This window comes from Molothrus ater, chromosome 8, assembly GCF_012460135.2.
Source record: "Molothrus ater isolate BHLD 08-10-18 breed brown headed cowbird chromosome 8, BPBGC_Mater_1.1, whole genome shotgun sequence".
Lineage (NCBI taxonomy): Eukaryota > Metazoa > Chordata > Aves > Passeriformes > Icteridae > Molothrus > Molothrus ater.
This window is the reverse complement of record NC_050485.2, coordinates 8,980,941-9,000,664: the sequence shown is the minus strand read 5'-3', so window position 1 is coordinate 9,000,664 and position 19,724 is coordinate 8,980,941. Positions and strand designations below refer to the sequence as shown.

Below are 19,724 nucleotides of genomic sequence, written 5' to 3'. Positions count from 1 at the left end.
TGACTAGTTTGAGTGGGTAAGATAACAGGTATCTTCTTCTGAGTTCGTTGCATTATTTATGGCAGGGATAGAAGATTGGTAAAATATTCCAGTGCAAAAAAGCCATTGAACTTGGCACTGTGGCAGGACACAAGTGAAGTCTCTGCTAGACCCACTCTAGACATTCCTGTGTCTCAGGGAGAAACTGTGTATAGAAAGGAGAAACGAGCAGGATTTAGTACTCAGTGTGGAAACTGAAAATAAAGACATAATTTTATTTGAAGGTAGGGTAGGAGGTAAGAATCTCAGTTTAAGGTGTGTCTTGGTGCTTAAGTGTCAGATACAAGAGTGCCTTATACAAATCACCCTATAAATCCTGGTGCCATACTAATGGGTTCAGGGCTCAGGCTCCATTCAGTTCCTTCCAGATGCACTCTTAGGTCCCATTTCTCACCTGGTATATGTATACTTCTCACATGAGACGGTAACTACACAAACATATGCTTTGTTCCCATCAGACCACAGTTCCCATCACTCTTTAAATCTGGACTTCAGCATCCTTGGCCTTGACCCTGATCCTGCCTGCTTCTTGCCCTTTGGGCTGGGGATCCACAGCAGGCTCTTGTCTCCTGGAGCTGGCTCATCCTGAACTGTCAGTGCCTTGTTCCTGGTCCTAATTGCAGGACATGCCTGCTCACCGTCTGATTGAGATCCTCACACACCATGCTAGACATGCCTTCTTCTTGCTTTGCTTTATCCTAGTCTCACTTCAGTTTTATGAGAGGAACTGATAAAGAAACACATCTGTTTCCTGCTCACTTCCAATTACCATGGGGCACTCTGCTCCCTTCCAGCATGCTCAGCTTCTCTCTCTCTCTGCAGCTGCCTGGGGTGGGAGGAAGCAGAACTGCACCAGGTCATGTGACAGGGAAGAGCAATCACATACTTCCCTGCTACATCATCTTTTGGAGATACACCATGCCTCAAAACCCATCAGGTTCCACATGATATCCAGCTGGCACAAACTGTTCCCCTAAGGTGTAATTTGTGCTCAGGTAGGCCCAGGAGATGACTGGAGAAATAAAACAACAGCTATAGAATGGTCTGAAAACAGCTGCTGGAAGAAGTAGAGAGGAGGCAGAGTTTAGCATCAGCTTAGTTACCACAAAAAGGTGCCATATAATGGTAGCTGCATTTCTCAGCTTCTCACCTGATGATATAAATCACATTAATTTCTCAGATGATTATCAAAATGGAGCTAGAAACTTCTTAAATTTAGATGTAACTCTACCTCATGCCTTTGGGAAAGGAGCGGGAAAGGGCTCTGATTTTAAGCAATAAAGCAGCACATTGTATTTGTTCTCACTCTGTCCCTCCATATGCCACCACCCTCCCTTGATGAATGATGAATGAGTATTTAGAGCACAGGAACTTGAATAGGAGAACAGCATCTCCAGGAGCACAACTGGATGTCACAGCAGACACTGGGCACTCTGGTCAAATGTCAAGCATGGTGCTAAACCAATCCAGAAGAATTACCATGGTGAGAAAAACACTCCTCCTTGTACAATCTGCAGTGAGGAGGGCTTGGTAGCACCAAGAGACCCGCTCCTCTATGGCCACCTGCACTTGTGCAGAGTGGGTGTGACGTGTGGACAGATGGTCAGCTGTGACTGTAGTATTTGACACCCTCCTTTGTGCAGATGTAAATGCCTTCACCAGGCATGAAGCTCTGTGATGGTGCCCAGAGCAGGCAGTGGGTATTTACAGTTTAATTGTGCTTATTTTACACTGGAACTGCTCCAGGGATTTGCTCCTGAATCACTGGCATGGGAGTGTGAGGGCAGGATCTGGGCTGGACATCACTCTGGTGTCTCACCCCAGCTCAGTGAAGGATGCAGTGCTCTCATGGGCAGTGGAATGTGTACATCATGCTCTTGCAGTAGATATAAATGAGGGAGAATCCGAGCTGTGAAATAGGCACAATGCAATGTATACATTGTGGTTATATGGATGCAAGCAAGAGGAAAATGGGAAACGTTAGGCCAGGAGAATGCCATGTGTGCCCTAACTCCAAGCAGGATATAAAAACTGTTTTCCTATTGCCCATAGGAATGTTCAGCAGTCTTCTACAGGACCTTCTTAACAGTACTGGGGATTAACACGTAGTGCTTTCACCCCAGTTACCACACTGCAAAGTTTTATATGCATTTGGTGCAGGAAAAAACAGCAGCAAAGTCTAGGGAAAAAGGAAAGTGGCTATGTCCTGATGTTCCTTTATATCAACTTTGTTTGCAATTCTTTGTCCAAATGATTTTCTATTATAATCACAACTGTGTTTTGGGTTTTTTTCTCCTCATTAGACTCTGGGATTATTCAATGGACAACTTGATTTTGATCCACTAGGGATTTGATCTTCCAATGTGAAATAGTAAGACAATGTTTTCTGGAGGATTTTTGCCTTATTCAGAAACTGAAAGGTATGTTCATCTTTGAGTACTCCAGTAAAATGAGATATGTTTTCTTCATCCTAAAACCAGAACCCAATTGGGTAAGCAGGAAAAAGAGGGAGAGTCACCTCATAATGAACAGGAGTTAAGGGGAGTTATTTGAATGTAAAAAGCTGCACCAAATGCAGACGATCAACCCCAATTTCCTGATAGATCTGGAAATTAATTTCCTTGATCTTTGGTTCAGTTGGGTTTCCCATACATATTTAATACCTACTTCCTAGAATTCTATAAATAGCTTTCTATACTTTGTGGGTTTTCCTACTACTTCTTGCTTTATGCATACTATTATTTTGCTTCTGTATTTTCTGAAGCATTTTAGGAAATATGTATGAGAGCCTAGGGGACACTGGGATGACTGATTAAGAAGAGGCAGAAGGAGGGTATAAAACATACCAAGACCCAAGATAGCTTTTGAGGCATTACTGACAAGCAGGATATTGAGAAGAATTTATGAATTGCATCAAAAAGCAATAGGAGGAGGAACTGCATGTTTATTTGAACAAAGAGGAGGAAGAAGTGAGCCGCCTATGGAGTGCCTGGTCTTCCTGGACATTGAGACAGTGACTGCAGGAGACCTGAGGTGCAACCTTTTCTTTCCTCTCCTCAGGGATGGCAGCAGTGCTATCTGAGACTCTGCCCTCTGGGCCTTTGGCTATTAATAACTGCAGGATGCCTGTGCGAGCAGCCTTCAGGAGTCAAATTCACTGCACTTTGCATCAGCACTTTGTGCTGGGCAGAGCTTCCCTGCACCCAGGCACCCTGGGAGAGGGGGCTGCTGGACAAGCCTCCCCAGGCAGCACCCAGAGACAGGCTGGGAGGAAGCAGCCACTGCTGAGCTCTGGGGCAGGTGTGTGAGCTGGTCTGAGCCTGGCACTGCAAGCCTGAGGTGAGTTGACTGGACAGCAAAATAGTGCAGGTGGTGGAGAAGTAAAGACTGGTTTGGCTTCCAGCACCAATGACTGCTGCAAAGATCAATGCACAAAAAGACAGATGAATTGAACAAGAAGACAGATCTGAGGGAGAAAAGCCCTGGCTTTATGTATGACATAGTGAGGAGAATGGGGTTTGAGGCTCCAGCAGCTTCTGGGAGGGCTGAGAGAGCAGTAGTGCTATGTAACTCTGGACCCTGTCCACAGTGAGACACTGCTGTCTCTTTCCTTCTGCTAGACCAACTGCATGCAGTGGGTTTTTCAATCTTCAGTCCTGCTGGATTAGTAAAGAAGGACAGCAGAATGTGATAGACTTGTCCTCACTGCTGCTTGGGAATTAGTGTGAGGAGCACAGCTTTCCACCGCAGCTGTCCCTTTCTGCCTTGCCCCAGGAAATCCATGCTTGTGGCATACGGATGATTTCTCTGTTTTGTGAATTTTAGGACCCATCAGATGGGCCATAACCTCTCACCTCTGCTATTTCCTGGCAGCATTGCCCTTTTCCTGTCAAGCAGGGCCTGCTTCTTTTATACAGCCAAGCAGATGTCTGGCTGCTTAAAGAGAATGTGCAGTGTGTGCGTCATGGCTGCACCTGCTCACACTTGCTTTGGGAGTACCCCAGGATGGGCTCATAAATGATGTGAACTACACAGGCAGCATCTCAGTAAAAGGAAAAACTTGCAAATTTGAAAGAAAAAATAATCCAAGGGAGTATCTGCCAATGTGATTGGCACTGTTTTGCTGTGGCTGGGCTTCTTTTAACAGTTATCACAATTCTATCACATAAAATTATGTTGCAAAAGAAGTAATGGTGGAATGATACTTCAGAATACACAGGAGATAAAAACGTCTTGATCAGAAAAGTAGTATACAAACTTCCAGTTACAGCTGTTTGCTTGCTAGTTTTAAAATATAACTCATAGTTCAAAGTTTTTCAGTTCTGAAATCTTAAGCAAGTAAAGTACAAAGAATCACAAGACAGAGATGGTAGTTATTGCTGCAGCTGAAGCCAATGTATCTTTGCCCATTTTTCTTTGTATTGTATTGCATTATATTAGGTGGGGATCTGTCCCCTATATGCTGTTGTTTGGGCATGGACAGCACTGAAGCGAAGGCAAGACATTTACTCTACTTACATTATGTGTAATAACCCCTAAGAAGGACTCTCAAAAGCTGCCTGAAATGGAATTGCTGATTTTCCCTGCTTTTGCAGTTCAGATCTCATCCTATCTGGGGACAGAGATGGGGAACACTGTATCAGAAGAAATCTCCCTCTTCTCCTCTTTCTCCCTTCAAAATGGTATTGGTTAAGATCGATACATAAGATACAGATGCAAGTGACTTCAAACAAATTGGGTGAACAACTTTAACAAGTTTTCCTGTGCCTTCCTCCTCCAGCCCTTCTGTAACAAAACAGTAGCAGTCATAAAAGACAGAACTACTTGGAATTTTGTTTTGTTTTGGGTTTTTTTTTTTTCTTTTTCCCTTCCAGACTTGCAGTCTGGTAACTTTCTGAGTACCTACTCTAATTCTAAAAGGACTGTTGAAATATCCAAACCAGAACTGCACATGATGCAAAATACTCCAAATAACTTGTGGACAGACCTGAAACCTTTATCCAAAAATATATATTACCATCTAATGATAACTGCATGTTGTTATAACATTGCATCATAGAGCAAATTTTCCAAGTGACATCCTGTTACTGCAGCACAAGATAATAACAGAGTATTCTTACAGCTCATGTGGATTCTGAGAGACTGCCTTGTTGCAATTAAATTGCCTCTTTTGGATGAGTGCTATAGGGCACCTTGGCAATGCTTCTGCTGGGATCTGCTACCATATTTTGTCAGAATGCTGAGTCTCCAGAGAACCCCAGAATGGCCTGCTGATGATTTCCTGTATGGGATGATACCTTCCACTAGCTCCATTATGGGGAAGGGATAGAAAAAAAACAGTGTGGGAAAGGAAGGCTGTGTATCTTTTACCTGTAGATGGCAACTAAAAGAGAGGCAAGAAATACATTTCCAGTGTTTCATTCTCCATTTCCTTGTGTGTTTAGAGCAAAGCAGAGAACCCTTTGTGGGAATGCCCCTTGCAGGGACTCCTGCTCCTCTTAAAAGGAAAAAGTCCACTAAACTCATTGGGAAGCTGACACATGAAGGTAAGATATGCAAAACTGCACATGTAAAAATTGTTTGGATTTCAACCTGAATTTCGACCTTTAAAATCTCACACCTTGCCTAACTGAACTCTCAAAGCAAGACATGCATTGAACATACCAGGAGGCACAGCCACAAATTTTACTGAAGCCCAGCCTTTAACCATATCACATTTTCTATCTTACAGCTGAAAAGCATTGCACACACTCAGGCCAAAAGTCAACCGAGACTGCACTCTGCAAACTTGTATTCTCCTGCAGCATTAATTTGGATGCAGATCAGTGTAAATGGACAGAAAGCATGATATTTTACAGGGGTCAATATTGCAGTGCCTAGATTTATTCTACATCATTCTCTCTCTTACAACCTTTGTTTCATACTTGTTTTCTCTCTGTGTGAGAGAGTTTCTTTAATTCCAGCACTCATTAGCTGAACAAGATAAGATCTCTTAGAGAAGTTAATAGACCAGGAAGAATATAACCTGGAACATTTTTCTTTCTACAGAATATGTGTATATTGGGTAGGGTAACTTTCCAATAAGTGTGATGTCCTTATCTTTTCTTTACTTTTGACAGCATGAGGAAGGTTTTAGAGGTTTGGAAAAGTATTCATTTGAAGCAGTGCCAAGAAATCCTGCTGCACTGACTGAGATGCTTCAGATGTGGCAGACACCCATCTAGCTCCACCCCTATGCAACTTCTCTCTGCAGATTTGCCTTGATTGCAGTCCAGAGTAAATACCAAAGATCTATACCCAAAGTGTCTTCAATGTAAAGACTTGGTGCATAGATAATGTCCTAAAATCTTAATTTAGAAGATAATTTGGGTGCTTGAAGTCACTACTGATGATAGGAAGAAACAGACAAAAGACATAGACCAGAGTGCTTCCTAAAGTGTCCCACTGTATATGTTTTGTAGCTATGCCACAAGAGGTGTCCAAGCTGAACCTGGGGAAGAAGATCAGCATCCCCAGAGATGTGATGCTAGAAGAGCTTTCTCTCCTCACCAACAAAGGATCCAAGATGTTCAAATTACGTCAGCTAAGAGTGGAGAAGTTCATTTATGAGAATAACCCTGATGCCTTCACTGACAATTCTGTGGTAAGTTGAAGATTAAGACTAAAATGCTACACCATACACTCAGGGAAAACAGGAATGGAGTGTGCCCAAGCTCTCTTCTGTTTTAATGTGTGTGGGCAGGGGGTAGGGAGGGTCTACTAGCAAAGCAGTGAAAGAAGAAAACAAAATTACATAAATACACAAGTTTTATTTCCTTTTGGCAGCAGCATTAGTCTCCTCTGGCAAATATTTGGTATCACACATACAGAAGCATGACAAAATTCAGTACTGAGTGATGAAGGAAGGCTGCATGTTTGGCAAGTGTTCAGAACTCAGGGCAGGGCTAATTGGTTTTGTACCCATTCCATTTCTTCTTTGCATGATGGCAATGATCCATCCAACTCCAGTAGACCAGTGCTATTTTTAGTCTAGGATACTTTTATGCTTTCTGCTGGACAGAGTCCTCTGCTAGTATCTGCAAGTTCCACAAGTGAAACCTCTAACCTGACTCTGAAATATTTTCAGTTATTTTGCTAGAAGCCCAGTTTGTTTTCCCCTAAAACATTTTCCTTTCAGATATGGTATATAAATACAGACATTCATTTTCTTTTCCCTTTCCCTTGCATTGGTACTGTTATAACTCCTTTCTACAGCTAGTTGCAGGTGTAAAGTCTTTTGAAGACACCTAAACTTTTACAAATGAAACTCTCTATTCACATGATTATCAGAATTCAGTAAAACAAATAGAAAATGTTTAAGGATCAAATGCATTTTGATATACCACCTCATCTTCTGATGTTCTTTAAAGTTGGTTTGGTGACATTTTATCCCTTTATGGCATCTATCTTCCAGTCCAAGGAAACTCAAGGAAAACAACAAAAGTTAAGCTGAAGAAAATGTTTTGCCAAACAAAAACACACTATCTTTTAGCATTCTGATGTTTTCAAAAACAGCAATAAGAAAATATCTGCAGTTCACTTCTAGAAATGCCAACATAAAAATCAGAATGTGGAAAGATGCCTAACAAAAAAAAAAATTAAAATTAAACAGTAAGATTACAGATAAGGGATGACAGACCAGAGATCTAACAAGCATATCCTGTAATGTTAAACTTTGGTCAGTTTCTTCACCTCTTTGTGCTTTAGGTAGTTCTTTTCTTCAGTGAATTATCTCCCAGAAAGAATGTGAGAATGAATGGTATATTGAACTTTGGACTCCACAGATGAATATCCTAGAGAAATGCATGCTGTTTTCATAAGTACTCAGCAATCTCAGAGTTCCTAAAACATACGAGGGCCAAGTTCATATGTGAGAATCTGCTGCAGTGAGAAGTGAGAAAATAACAAATTGATGGAATAATAAGGCTAGAGTCCAAAGTGACAAAAATTTGAGGGTGTCACTAAAGAATGTCCAATCAGAACAATCCAAAACAAAGAAGTTGTGACAAACTGACTCAAGACTGGACATGCACAGTCACTTCATGACTAACATTATAAATGCTGATGACAATTGCTTATCTTTTGTTAGCAGCTTTTTCCTACTTTGTTTATTAATCTGTGCCTGACTTTCACTCCATACCCCTTCTGTAGTGGATCTCTCTCTTTTGTGAGCACACATCTGCTCCCAGGATCTTTCAGCATGGCTGTTAAGATCCTATGCCATGGGGAAATGTAGTTGGGGGTTAGAAAATCCTTTAAAAAGCTAGGATTTTCTTTGTTGCTTTGCTGTAGGAGAACCATGTCATGGTCTCCAAACCAGGTGGCATTCTGCTTAAAATCCTCCATGATTAGCTTACAGGCCTTCTCTCCACATCCATGGAGAGACAACAGATAGCAAAACTGTATTGGTCAGTGCAGGAAGACTTTGGTCTGCCTACAGCCCTCGCTTGGGGTCAGTTTAGCAAGATCAAAACATAATTGTTACTGGATTTTGGCTGCTCCAGGAGCTCGCTGCTTGCACCCACTGCCTTTGCAGGTAACTGTTCTCATCACTGCTTTGCTGCAGTCAGACCATTAAGGAAAACTGAGCAATCACAGCAACTGAGCCATTGTCTCGGAGAGCTGGGTGCTCTTGAGCAGGTAAAGGCAACAGATCTGCGTCTGTTATCTTCCAAACTATCAGGACAGGCCTGACCTTAGCACCAAATAACTCTCATCAAAAAGCCCTTTTGATTGCAGTACCTGAATAGCTTTCTTTTCTTTTCCTTTCTTGCTGCTCTATCTGCTCAAGGGCAGATGCAGAAAAGAAAGCTTAAACAAAAGATAACTGTGTGAGGAAGATAATGGCAGAGTAAGAAGTCCTACTGCTACACCCAGTTACTTCCCTCTCCCAATTAACTTCCATGTCCTTTGCGCCCATTCCAAAGAAGTTCTTGTGTTTTTGAGGCTGTGGGACAGTGAAGGAATTTGAAGCTGGTGATGTGTTTTCTGCTTGTATATCATAGATTTCTTAACTGTCTTGTCTTAAAATATTCTCAGGACACGCTTAAGAAAGCAGGGCAAGGCAGGTCTGGGATGGAGTATGGACTGTTTCTTTCCCCCAGAAGAAGTTTACTAGCACGATAATGTAATATAAAAACACACAAAGAGAAAGGTTATTAAAAATAAATCCAAACCATATAAGGGGTTCCAGAATAGCCTGTGCTGTAGCCATAAACCTTCCACACAAGGGAGAAGATCTCAGCAGTCATGTGTCATTGACCCACCCTTCTGCTTCTCTCCTCCTTCTTTTCCTCCAGCCAAAAATCCACACTGGACAATCAGATCACTCTCCTTACTTGTAGCAGAGGAAACACATATACTGTGTGCACATGAAGGTCAGACAGCCCCATGTAAAAGTGAAAACCTGTCACTCTCTGTCACTGCTGCACCTCTACCCATCCAGTTAAAGGCAAATGTGGCTAAACCCCCAGTCAAAAGGACTGACCATTCCTAACATGAGTAAAATGAAATGCACCACATCCTGTAGAGCTGTTCTCAATACTGTGACTCTCTTTGCTTGCAAATATACAGTACAAGGGGAAGGTTTTAGGGAGGGGTGAGTTTGACACCAATATCCTGCCAAACAGGGAGAATTTGGGCAACATCCTCCTTGTTTTGTGCTGTGCTGGAGAAGCTGGGCTCTTCTGAGCCCTCTCTAGTAAACCAGATGTAGGATTTCTTCTCCTCACCCCAGGCTGTGCCACCCACAGGAACTGTGATTCTCTCCATGTCTCAGAGGATATTTTCAACTTCATTGTGGAGCTGCAAGATATAATTTATTACTGACTAAAGACCACGATGAAATCCTATCCACAAATTAAAATAAATGCAGCTTCCAGTCATGGCAAAGCTTGTATGAAAACAAACTAAAATGTGTTGGCAATTTCTGCTGGACTTCAGGTCAAGAGGTCTCTTTTAAGCTGATACCAACTGCAAAACAAAATCTAAGAAATCTAAAGAATTGGATTACTGCTGTTCTGGAAAATGGCAGGAATTAGTATTCTTTTCAGTGCTGGACAAGAACTCCGAGCAGGCAGAAGTAGCAGGAAGAAAATGGAAGTGGCTATGTTACAAACCAAAAGTGATGCTTCAGAGCAGACAGCAGTACACCACCAACCTGCCTCAGAGATCTTACATGATGAATAGCCAGGCATGATACAGTGTCTGAAGGAAAACAATGATGGAGAAATGTCATCATGCAGCTGCTTGGTTTATTACAGAGCATGCAGTGCTGGCTCTGTATGCCCCTTAATGTACTTGGATGAATGTCAGTCAAGATCAGTGGAGGTAAGATTAAAGGGGAAATGTTAGGAATAATTTTTCTAGGAGTTCTGTTCTTCCTAGAATGTTAAACCTCTTGAACAAACATTACAGGATAATTGCAGGCTAAGATACAATTCTCAGCTTATGACCTAAGTCGACTGAGCCAGGTGAGATTGTAACTTTAACAAAATGAGCCTTGCTGCACTGGAGCTGGATTGGTGCAGAAGACCTAGAGGTCCCACTATACCCAAAGCTGTGGAAGAGTGAACGTGGAGTCTGATGCATTCTTATTCAAGAAGTGACTGGAGTGGAAAAAGCAGAGTAACAGAAAAAAAGTCTTTTATTTTCCACAGTGCTCCAATTTGTTGCAGCAGTGTGAGAAAACTCTGGACCAAAATTCTGAAACACAATTTCTTTCATCCACAAAGAAAATGTGACAAAAATGATATAAAATATACAAATAAGATATGTCTAATTTTGGGTAGCATTAGATAAAAATTCCTGTTATTTAGATGGGTAAATTCAGGCACAGAAGCAAAAAATATTTTGTCTAAGATTACACAGCAAGTCAGAAATGGACCTGGAAATAGAAAGCAGGAGCTCAATCTACTGTGCCTCTCTGGGTAGCAAGTTTGAAAAAAAAATGTAAGATGCTTCTACAGCTTCTTATTTTCACCCTTTTTAAAGAAATGAGTCATAGGTTTAAGGCTATGCAATTCCAAATGAAGGACTGAGGCCCACACTTTGATAAAAACAGCAGGCAGTCTATGAGACTCTCCAAGTGTCTGAATTTTAAATCTTCCATCCCACCATTAAGGAGCATTTGAGTGGCTGCCACGGAGACGATGCAGTCCAGTAACTTCAGAAGTGTTAGTAACTACATAGGCATCAAACATTTGGGGAGCTCTTTAGCAGTGAGGTGGAAATAGAAACACATTTGGTGGCCTCAATCATTTTCTTTAGGGCACAGCAAGGAGCTGAAGGGGAGCACACGGTGTCTCTCCTGGGGACTGCCTGCAGTGACGTCAGGGCCTTGAGATACACAGAGATCTCAGCTCCATTAGTTGGATCATCTTTCATTATCTAGTTTTTATTAGGCACATGCTCTAGAGAATTCAGAATTTGTCCATCTAAGCACTCAGCCTGCAAGAGCAGGCGCTTGCTAGCACTAAGGACTTGAAAGACATGAGCCCAATTTGTTTAGCCAACCCAGGGGGCCCATCACATGAACTTGCAACAAGTGCTCTCTTATTAGAGTGGATTTAGGGACGCCCTGGGACTGATAATATCCACTACCTCCACCAATGCACAGACAGGAGGAGCTGTGTGATCTGTCCCCAGACCCAACAGGAGGTTGTCAGCCATCTCAATTGACATTCCTGGACTTCTCTCCTGGAACTCCCACCAACACAGTCAATCAATACTAACAGAGAGGCTGGTTTTATGATGTGAATATGCATATATGTAAATGTTCCACATGCTGTTAGCAGTGGCCCAAGACATGCATTCTCCTCAACTGTGAGCTCCAAAACTCTAAAATTTCACTCTAAAACTCTGACCAGAGGTGTGCTCTATGTACTGGAGACAAAGCTGTACCTATGCAGCTTTGACTATGTTGAGACTCTTGCTTGAGGCTGTCTTTCCTGAGCTCCACTGTCTTGTAAAATCTTTCAAAAAGATTATTTTCTCTTTGCTTCATGTTAATTTGAGCTAAGACAAACAATTGTGGTGACCAAAACTGAAGTAAATAATATTTTTGTTTTAGCAGGTGAGTAAACTGGGGTGTTGCATGGAAAATATCTTTCCCATCTGAATGGAGTTGCCTGCTTTTAGCAGATCAGATGTTTTCTCAGCAGGCCCATGAAGAATAGCTTAAGGCAAATCAAACTAATTTAATTTGCAGCTAAATAAGATTTAGGAATGGCTTTCCTGATACAGACCTTCTGTTCCAGAGAAACTTCATTCCTACTTAGTGATAATACTGCCATTTAAAATAACACCAGATGACAATGATGCCCCTCCCTAGTCACATCAAATACTGCTGTGAGCAGAAACACAACAGTCCGTTTTACTGCAGCTCATGTTATGCTGATGCTTTGGGACTTTTTTTCTCTTGCAGGAAAGGCATGTAAGTAACTACAGGAAAGGAGAAATAAGCCCATAATTCTCAGAAAGGGCACACAGCATGGGTGAAACAAGAAGGAAAACAGATGCAAATTTAGTTTTGAAGGTAGTGAGCAAACCAGTGAAGCATTACCCTTGCCTATATATTTACATTTTGAAAATAACCTCATTCTGACCCCTAACCCTCAAAATACCCTTTTTCAGTTTGCCTTTTTACAGCTACATAGCTGCCATGCATAATGGAGCAGATTGCCCAGTTAGCTCCTGTGCACAGCTTAATGCTCGCAATCCTCTCCCCTCTCAGTGCTTCCTGACATTCACGGGAACATTATCTCCTGTGTTCCTAAAAAGGGAACTCCCTGCAGCTAGGAGAAGGACAGACAGTCCCTAAAGGCCCTGGGGGAACCAGCTCTGCCACTTCAGCCTGCAGCTGGCTGCCTGCCTGGGTTGCAGCCTGGTGACCTGCTGTGAAACCCTGGACACTGTTGTGGGAGACACAGGGAGCAGAGGGTTAGCTAATTCTGCCTTGAGCCTTGTGGGGTTTTCACTTCTCGACTATTTTTAGCTGACTGAACAGCTGGCCTTGGAAGCCTGTTTACAGCCTGGAAAGCTTCTTTTTGCTAAACTGTGCTAGGTGTAAGAGCCCTGAGAAAGCCTAAACCCTTTGAGAGCCATCTCTGAGGCTGCCTGAGATTAATTTATACAGGTAGAATAGCAGTATGAGGAACCACAGATTCATTCAGTGTCATTAATATGTATTTGTTGCATCTTTGTGCATCTAATAGCCAATCTCCTAGTCCAACAGGAAAGACTATATGTGATATATAACCCAGGTTACTTGCATTATATAGCTGTGTGGGCTGTACTGCACAAGAGATACTTTTAAAGTCTGATAGGAGTCTAGTTTTGATGTCACTTATGACCAATATGTGAAACATTTTTCTAAACATACTATATTAGTTTCTATTCCACACAAGCATTTATGAAAGTTTCTGTGTGCAAAGACAGGATATTGTGCCAAAATGTACACCACAAGGTCAATAAATCCTGCATGGATTGTTTGCTCTTTTACTACATACTGCAGAGATTGTGCCTTCTAGCCTGACCAAGGAAGAGTGAATGGTCTGCAAAATAAGACCAACCTAATTTTATTGATGGATGACAACTTTCTTTCTTTCTTAGCCTGTTGCTGGTTAGATTTGGTTTGCTAATTCACATACTGCTACAAACAAAATTCTTCCTTTTTGTCATTTCCCTCTTGTGGTCTCCAGAAAGTATTTTCTGTTTTCCCAGGCTGCTATTTCTTCAGTTTTTCTCAAGATGTAAATACTCCTCCCCAAGCAGACCTTCATATAGACCTTCAATGGTATTATATATACGGGAAACAGGCAAAAGGGCAGATATCTTCCTGACTTTTGTGTTGTCACAGAGACCCTGCTGTTCTGGTGACCTGTAACACTTAATTCCTACACTATAATTGAGCTGGGGTTATGTTAACTTTGACATGAAAACACTTTCTTGCCAGGCTTGCTTTCCCACAGGTTAGCCAATGTTATCTCTGTTTGGACTTCTACCTGCTCTGGCAAAAGCTAAATTTCCTTCACCTCCTCCTCTATTTCACAGTCATCATTGGTGGGGACAACACCACCCTGATCACATAAAATGACTATGAGGCGAGTGTGCTTCCATTGCCACTTCTGCTGTTCCACAGCTGCTGCTATACTGAGTAAAGGGAATAACCCACATGAAGTTCTGCCACTGGCTTTGTAACAGAGACACAGAACTGGTCAGATCACAGAGACTCAGGAGTTCACATTCTGGGACCCAACCCCAAATAAGACTCAGGAGTTCACACTCTGGGACCCAGCCCTACAAACACGAATACACCATGTCCTGTAGCAGAGATTCAAGCACACTCTTTTCTCCTCCCCTAGGATCACTTCCAGAAGTTCATCCCGCCAGGAGGGAGCTATGGGGAAGATGCTCACGGCTATGCCCACGGGCGGATGGTGGGAGGATCGGCAGCCGGGCAGCACGGCTCCAGCACGCAGCAGCAGCCCGGGGCCTCTCCCAGGCCTGCAAGCAGAGCAGGTGCCAGAGATGGTGAAGGGGAGCATGCCGGGAAGTCATCTGGAAGTGCTGGAGAAGGAGGCGATGGTACTGACAAAGGCAAGTATCTCTCTGCAAAAATAAGAAACTAAAGCTATCAGACCAGATGCCAAGCCTACTCTTAAGGAAAAGCAAATTAATCTAATTCCTGGATTCTTCCAAACAAAGCTCCAGTGTAAAGTCTAGAAGAGTTGAACTGCTTTTAGTTTGATGGTTTTGTTTGTATTCTTCTGTGTTGCTCAACCACAGGCAGGAGGCAGAAATACCTTGCTTGGCTGGACCACAGAAATTACAGGAAACTTATCTGCTGAACTCCTAAGGCTGGTAGAGCAGTAGGCCAGTACAGCTATGCCATGTCAGTGTGGCACTCCCTTTCAAGGCTTTCACACTGACCACTACTGGAGACACTGGTATTAACTCTTTAGATCAGTAGTCTGATCTGAGTATCAGACTTGAATATCTGAGCCCTGATTTCAAATCAAAGCTTCTACCTAAAAAAAGAACACTTTTTTGATAATCTTCAGAGAGGAGCAGCAATATTTCTAAAAGTTATCTGGTAACCACCAGTGGGCCACTGAGGCAATATCTTTATGAGTAAAAATAGTTTTAATTCAATTTAGTCTTTGCCTGATTTTATCCTCTGTTTAGTTTGGCCAGAAATCTCTAGAAACAAATACCTAGTATGAGAGTCAGCAGATGTAATCATCACTTTAACAGTCCCTAGAGATTAAAAAAAAAAAAAAAATCAAATTTGCTCGGGAGCCAGGAATAACTGCCTTGAGTCACCAAATGGATTTGTAATGGTAAAATCTTGTAAAATCCAAGTATTTTCATTTACATTCTGGAATAATGTGCATTTTATATCAAAATCAGCTTTTACATTTCCTGTGAAAAAGCAATCTGTATAGACTCTTATAGTTTTCTTACAGGAGACTTTTCTTCATTGTTATCGTGTGTGCAGGGAGAAGGAGGATTACTATCATCCTATAGCTTTCACTGCAGAGACAGATCCCAGCTGCTTTTGTTTCAACTCTAGCAATCAATTTGCTGGTAAACTGCTTAGTTTAAATACTTCACACAAAAAAGAGGGGAGTAGTTGTTTTTTAGGGCTTTTTTAAATTAAAAAAAGATTCTTGTAAATGTCTGCAATTCTTTGAAAGCAGGGAACCCCAGGACTTGGCATGGTTTGCAATAAGCAAGACAGACAAAGGAGGTGTGATAAAGAAGAAAGATTCAGATAATAGTGTTCATTCTTTGCCACTTACTTCATAAAGATTTGTTTTCTACACAAAATGTAGCACCAAGAAAGCACCAGAATGTCTCTCTCCACTAATCTGTTATTCTCATCTGCCCTAATCAAGCTAAGCAGATATCATTGCTCAGGGGTTTTAAGGTTTATGAAGGATGAAAATATTATAAGTGTGCTACATATCAATACAAAACTTATGTTCTTACTAGCGAGGTGGTATTATACACAGCTAGGGAAGGGAAGGGAAGGGGAGGAAAGGGAAGGGAAAGGCAGAATGAAATCCCTTGTCTAAACTCATTTGCTTAATGGAGCAGCTAGAAGCTAATCTAAAATTTCTAGCAATCAAGTGTCTGACTTTACAACAAAGTGCAGCTTTAGTCACTGATAGGATTTTAACTTCAAGTGAGATACCACATAATATTTGCAAACTGCTTTTAGCCATCCTGAGGTGATTGAGACAGACTTATCTCTAACATCCCAGTTCAGAAGGGGAAAAATGTGAATATCTGTTCATGTAAACACAAAGAAAATGCCATGTCATGTCTGCTATGATCTGACAGAAAATAAAGAAAAGTAAATGAAGAAATTGTTTGCATCTTTCCTCATATGAAGCTTCCCTCCTATTAGTGGAAGAGATGATGAGGTGAGGACTTTGGTTCTTTCTATATGAGCAAAAAGAAGAATGAAAAATTCCAAATACATGCTTTAATGCAAATTCCTGGATGAGTGGCTCTTAGACTGTGGTACTATCTGCTTTTGTGGATAAGAACAGAAGTGATGTATGTCATCTTTTCAAAACAGAAATCTAACCATAAAAGCTTGTATTGATGTAGAAGGTACAGAATATGGAAACAAAGCTGGTGCTTCAACTTCAGTAGCAGGACATAGAGCACAATGCAGTTAAGAGTGCCATCTAACTGGACTGCTTTACCTTCCTCTGTTTACAGATGGGAAGTCAGGAGGCAAAAAAGTTACTATATTTAAAACTTATATTTCCCCTTGGGAACGAGCGATGGGTATCAGCCCTGAGGACAAAAGTCAGTTCTCCACGGACTTACTGTCATACAGCCCCAAAGCTGATTTCCCCCACTACAAGTCTTTTAACCGGTAAGTCCTCTTAGATATTCAATGCAGTTTATTTAGCAAGAGAAAACACAATAATGCTGACCATAGCTCTCCTGTAAATAAGTTTTAGCTGCACTTTATTTTACTTAGCACAGTCTCCAGTGGATGAAATGTTTGGAAGACTACGAAGACAAAATACATTACGACCTAGAGATTTTAATTCAGATTATGCACAGAAAACCAATGCAGTTGGATAAGAGGACTTTAATCCTATTTGCCTCTCTTTCTCTCCCCATTTGACCAGGAGATGTAGCTTGCCACTGTTTTTTACTGCAACCCTTTGAAGTTCAAGAGGTCATGAAAAATACTTATGATCAGCAGCCATAGATTTCACAGCACTTCATATACAAATCAAGCTGTTTCTGCTGTTTATGATAAGCATTGAAAGTTTTACAACTATTTCTAGGACAGCAACAATTTTGCCACCCACCTCCATAGCCTCAGGTCATTAGTACCAAGAACAAACCCACATCCCACTCATTTCTGCAATAATGCAGCCTCTGCCTGCTACGTGTACAGAAAACTAACAGGTGTGAAAGGTGTATGGTTTGATGGAGATTGATGCAACAAGAGGGAAGGAAGTGCACAGCAGCATATGTATGTGTTTACATAACTTTTAGTACATGGGCAATGGATACATCTATGTTCTCATGAAGGATTTGTTGGCCAACTGCAAGAGTAGCACAATTTAGAATCTTGATAACTTGGACTATTTATTTTATAAATCCTGTTGTCTACCTGTGCTCTGTTTGCTAACTCCATGTATTCCCCTATGCCAGGACTGCCATGCCTTATGGGGGTTTTGAAAAAGCAGCCAAACGGATGACCTTCAAAGTGCCTCAGTTTGATATCTGCCCTTTGCTCCCAGAATCTCTCATGATATATAATCAAAATTTCAGCAAAAGACCCTCCTTCAACAGAACCCCAATACCTTGGATGCCTTCAGGAGACTTCTCAGAGTACCAGACTGCAGTCAATGTGCCAATGAGTGGTGAAACAGAAGAGTTGTAAATCCCCACTGCCAAGACCTTCCCTTTTTTTCTCAGCCCTTTCTATATGCAAGTTGATAGTAAGGAGGAAAAGTGCAACTCTTGCTCTGTCAGCTCTTTCTTTCTTTTGCCTGTAGCCAAGACAAGTCCCAAGCAGGTTCTAAACTTCTCTTCACTGTACTGCTAATCTAAATCAGACACAGTTTGAGGAAAAGGAGCTTTTTATTCACCAGCACATAAGAGGCCAAGACTAAGGAAGTGTTTTTCTGTTTAGCAATGCTGCATGCTGCCTGTCTGATTGATAATAAACCTGTTTTGTCATGTGTTAACAAAAAATAAAACACCAAGATGAAAAACAGCTTTTGTGTTTTCTCTTTAAAAAGTGCTGCTGAAAGAATTTGGCGATTAGCAAATTGAAACAAAAGTTTCAATCTCACAATGAGACTATTATCCTGGGAGGAAAGATCAAGGACTTACAGGGATGGTCATAGATTTATATACATCCAGGTAGCTTGGAAAAATACTGCCAAAGTGATGGGGTAGGATGATGACTTTGAGAGGAAATTAGAACAACATCAGAAATGAAATAGCAAGTCAGCTTGTCAGCAAAACAAACAGCTTAAAGTATTTCACTGTCAGCTAAGATCCCCCAGTTGTCCAGAGAATAAACAAGGTGACAGCTTAAGCAGTTTTTTGGTTCTTTTTTTTCTCTTCTTTTTTTACAGCGAACATAAAATTAATAGGTTGGAAAGCAACAGAGGCACACCCAAGTAAGATGGCTAACCCATAGTGACAGAGCAAGAAAACAAATGCTTTAATAACAACAGAGCTAATTTGACACCTACCACAGTGCATTACTTATTCAAATACACACCATGAAAGTCTATTCCATTTCTTGCAGCAGTTTCAGCAATGCCACACAAATAGGAAGAAAGGCAGGCACTGTGGAAAACCACTAAAGAATTCCTGCTTGGAGACTGGTTTGGAATTCTGTTCTGGTGCCTCAACATTTCCTCCTGTAAGCAGGGCTGAACAGTTTATTCTTGGGGACAGCTTCCAGTGAAGTACTTTTAATTTAGGAGCTTTTCCTCCTTGTCTAGGAATTCCTGCAACCATGTATTTGATTTTTATTCTCTTGGGATAGTTATGTGGTTGTCTTTATTACATGCCCCTATAAAGCTACTGCCAGGGCCTCTGTGAGATGTCTTTAAAATTATGCTAATAATAAGCATTGCTAAATGGTCTTTAGCAATGGCTAAAGAACATTTATTATATATCCTATTATATTATTAAGAGGTATCCATAACTCAGTTCTGTGACTAAACTTAAAAATATTAAGGTGCTACTTTGGTCTGGAGAACATTTCAACAAAAATGAAAAAGCTCTGTTTGAGCACTGGTTGGAGATAAGGTTGCTGTTTTCCAATATTTCAAATCAATCTAGCTTTTCAATTGCATTGTAATTAAGGAGGATGGATTTCTTTTTCAGTTCAAAAGTACTTTAATACAAGACCTCAGTCCGCAATGACAAAGCTAGAAATTCAGAAAGTCAGAGGAAATTTCAGAGAAAAAAAGGTGACATTAAGCAAAATATTGCCTCCCCTTTTCTTACACAGATTTTATCCTACTGCAATATAGAATTACGTTTTCTTTTTGTTTTTTGGGTTTTTTTTTTTGTTTTTTTTTTTTTTTTTTTTTTTTAAGTGGAATACATTATGCTTTCCTGGTAAATACGTCAGGAACTGC

The 19,724-nt window shown here is 41.2% G+C and overlaps 1 protein-coding gene across 2 annotated transcripts; it reads left to right on the top strand.

The window, feature by feature from the left end:
* The first annotated feature begins 3,194 nt into the window (after positions 1-3,194).
* Positions 3,195-18,332, top strand: MYOZ1 (myozenin 1). 2 transcript variants are annotated; one of them, XM_036386217.2, is made up of 6 exons: positions 3,195-3,378; positions 5,484-5,585; positions 6,501-6,682; positions 14,442-14,676; positions 16,813-16,972; positions 17,770-18,332. In XM_036386217.2, exons 2-6 carry the CDS (start codon positions 5,510-5,512, stop codon positions 17,999-18,001), a joined length of 885 nt encoding a protein of 294 aa, XP_036242110.1. In that variant the 5' UTR covers positions 3,195-3,378; positions 5,484-5,509; the 3' UTR covers positions 18,002-18,332. The 2 variants fall into 2 exon arrangements, with proteins under 2 accessions (XP_036242110.1, XP_036242111.1); XM_036386218.2 differs by lacking the exon at positions 5,484-5,585.
* The last annotated feature ends 1,392 nt before the right edge of the window (positions 18,333-19,724 follow it).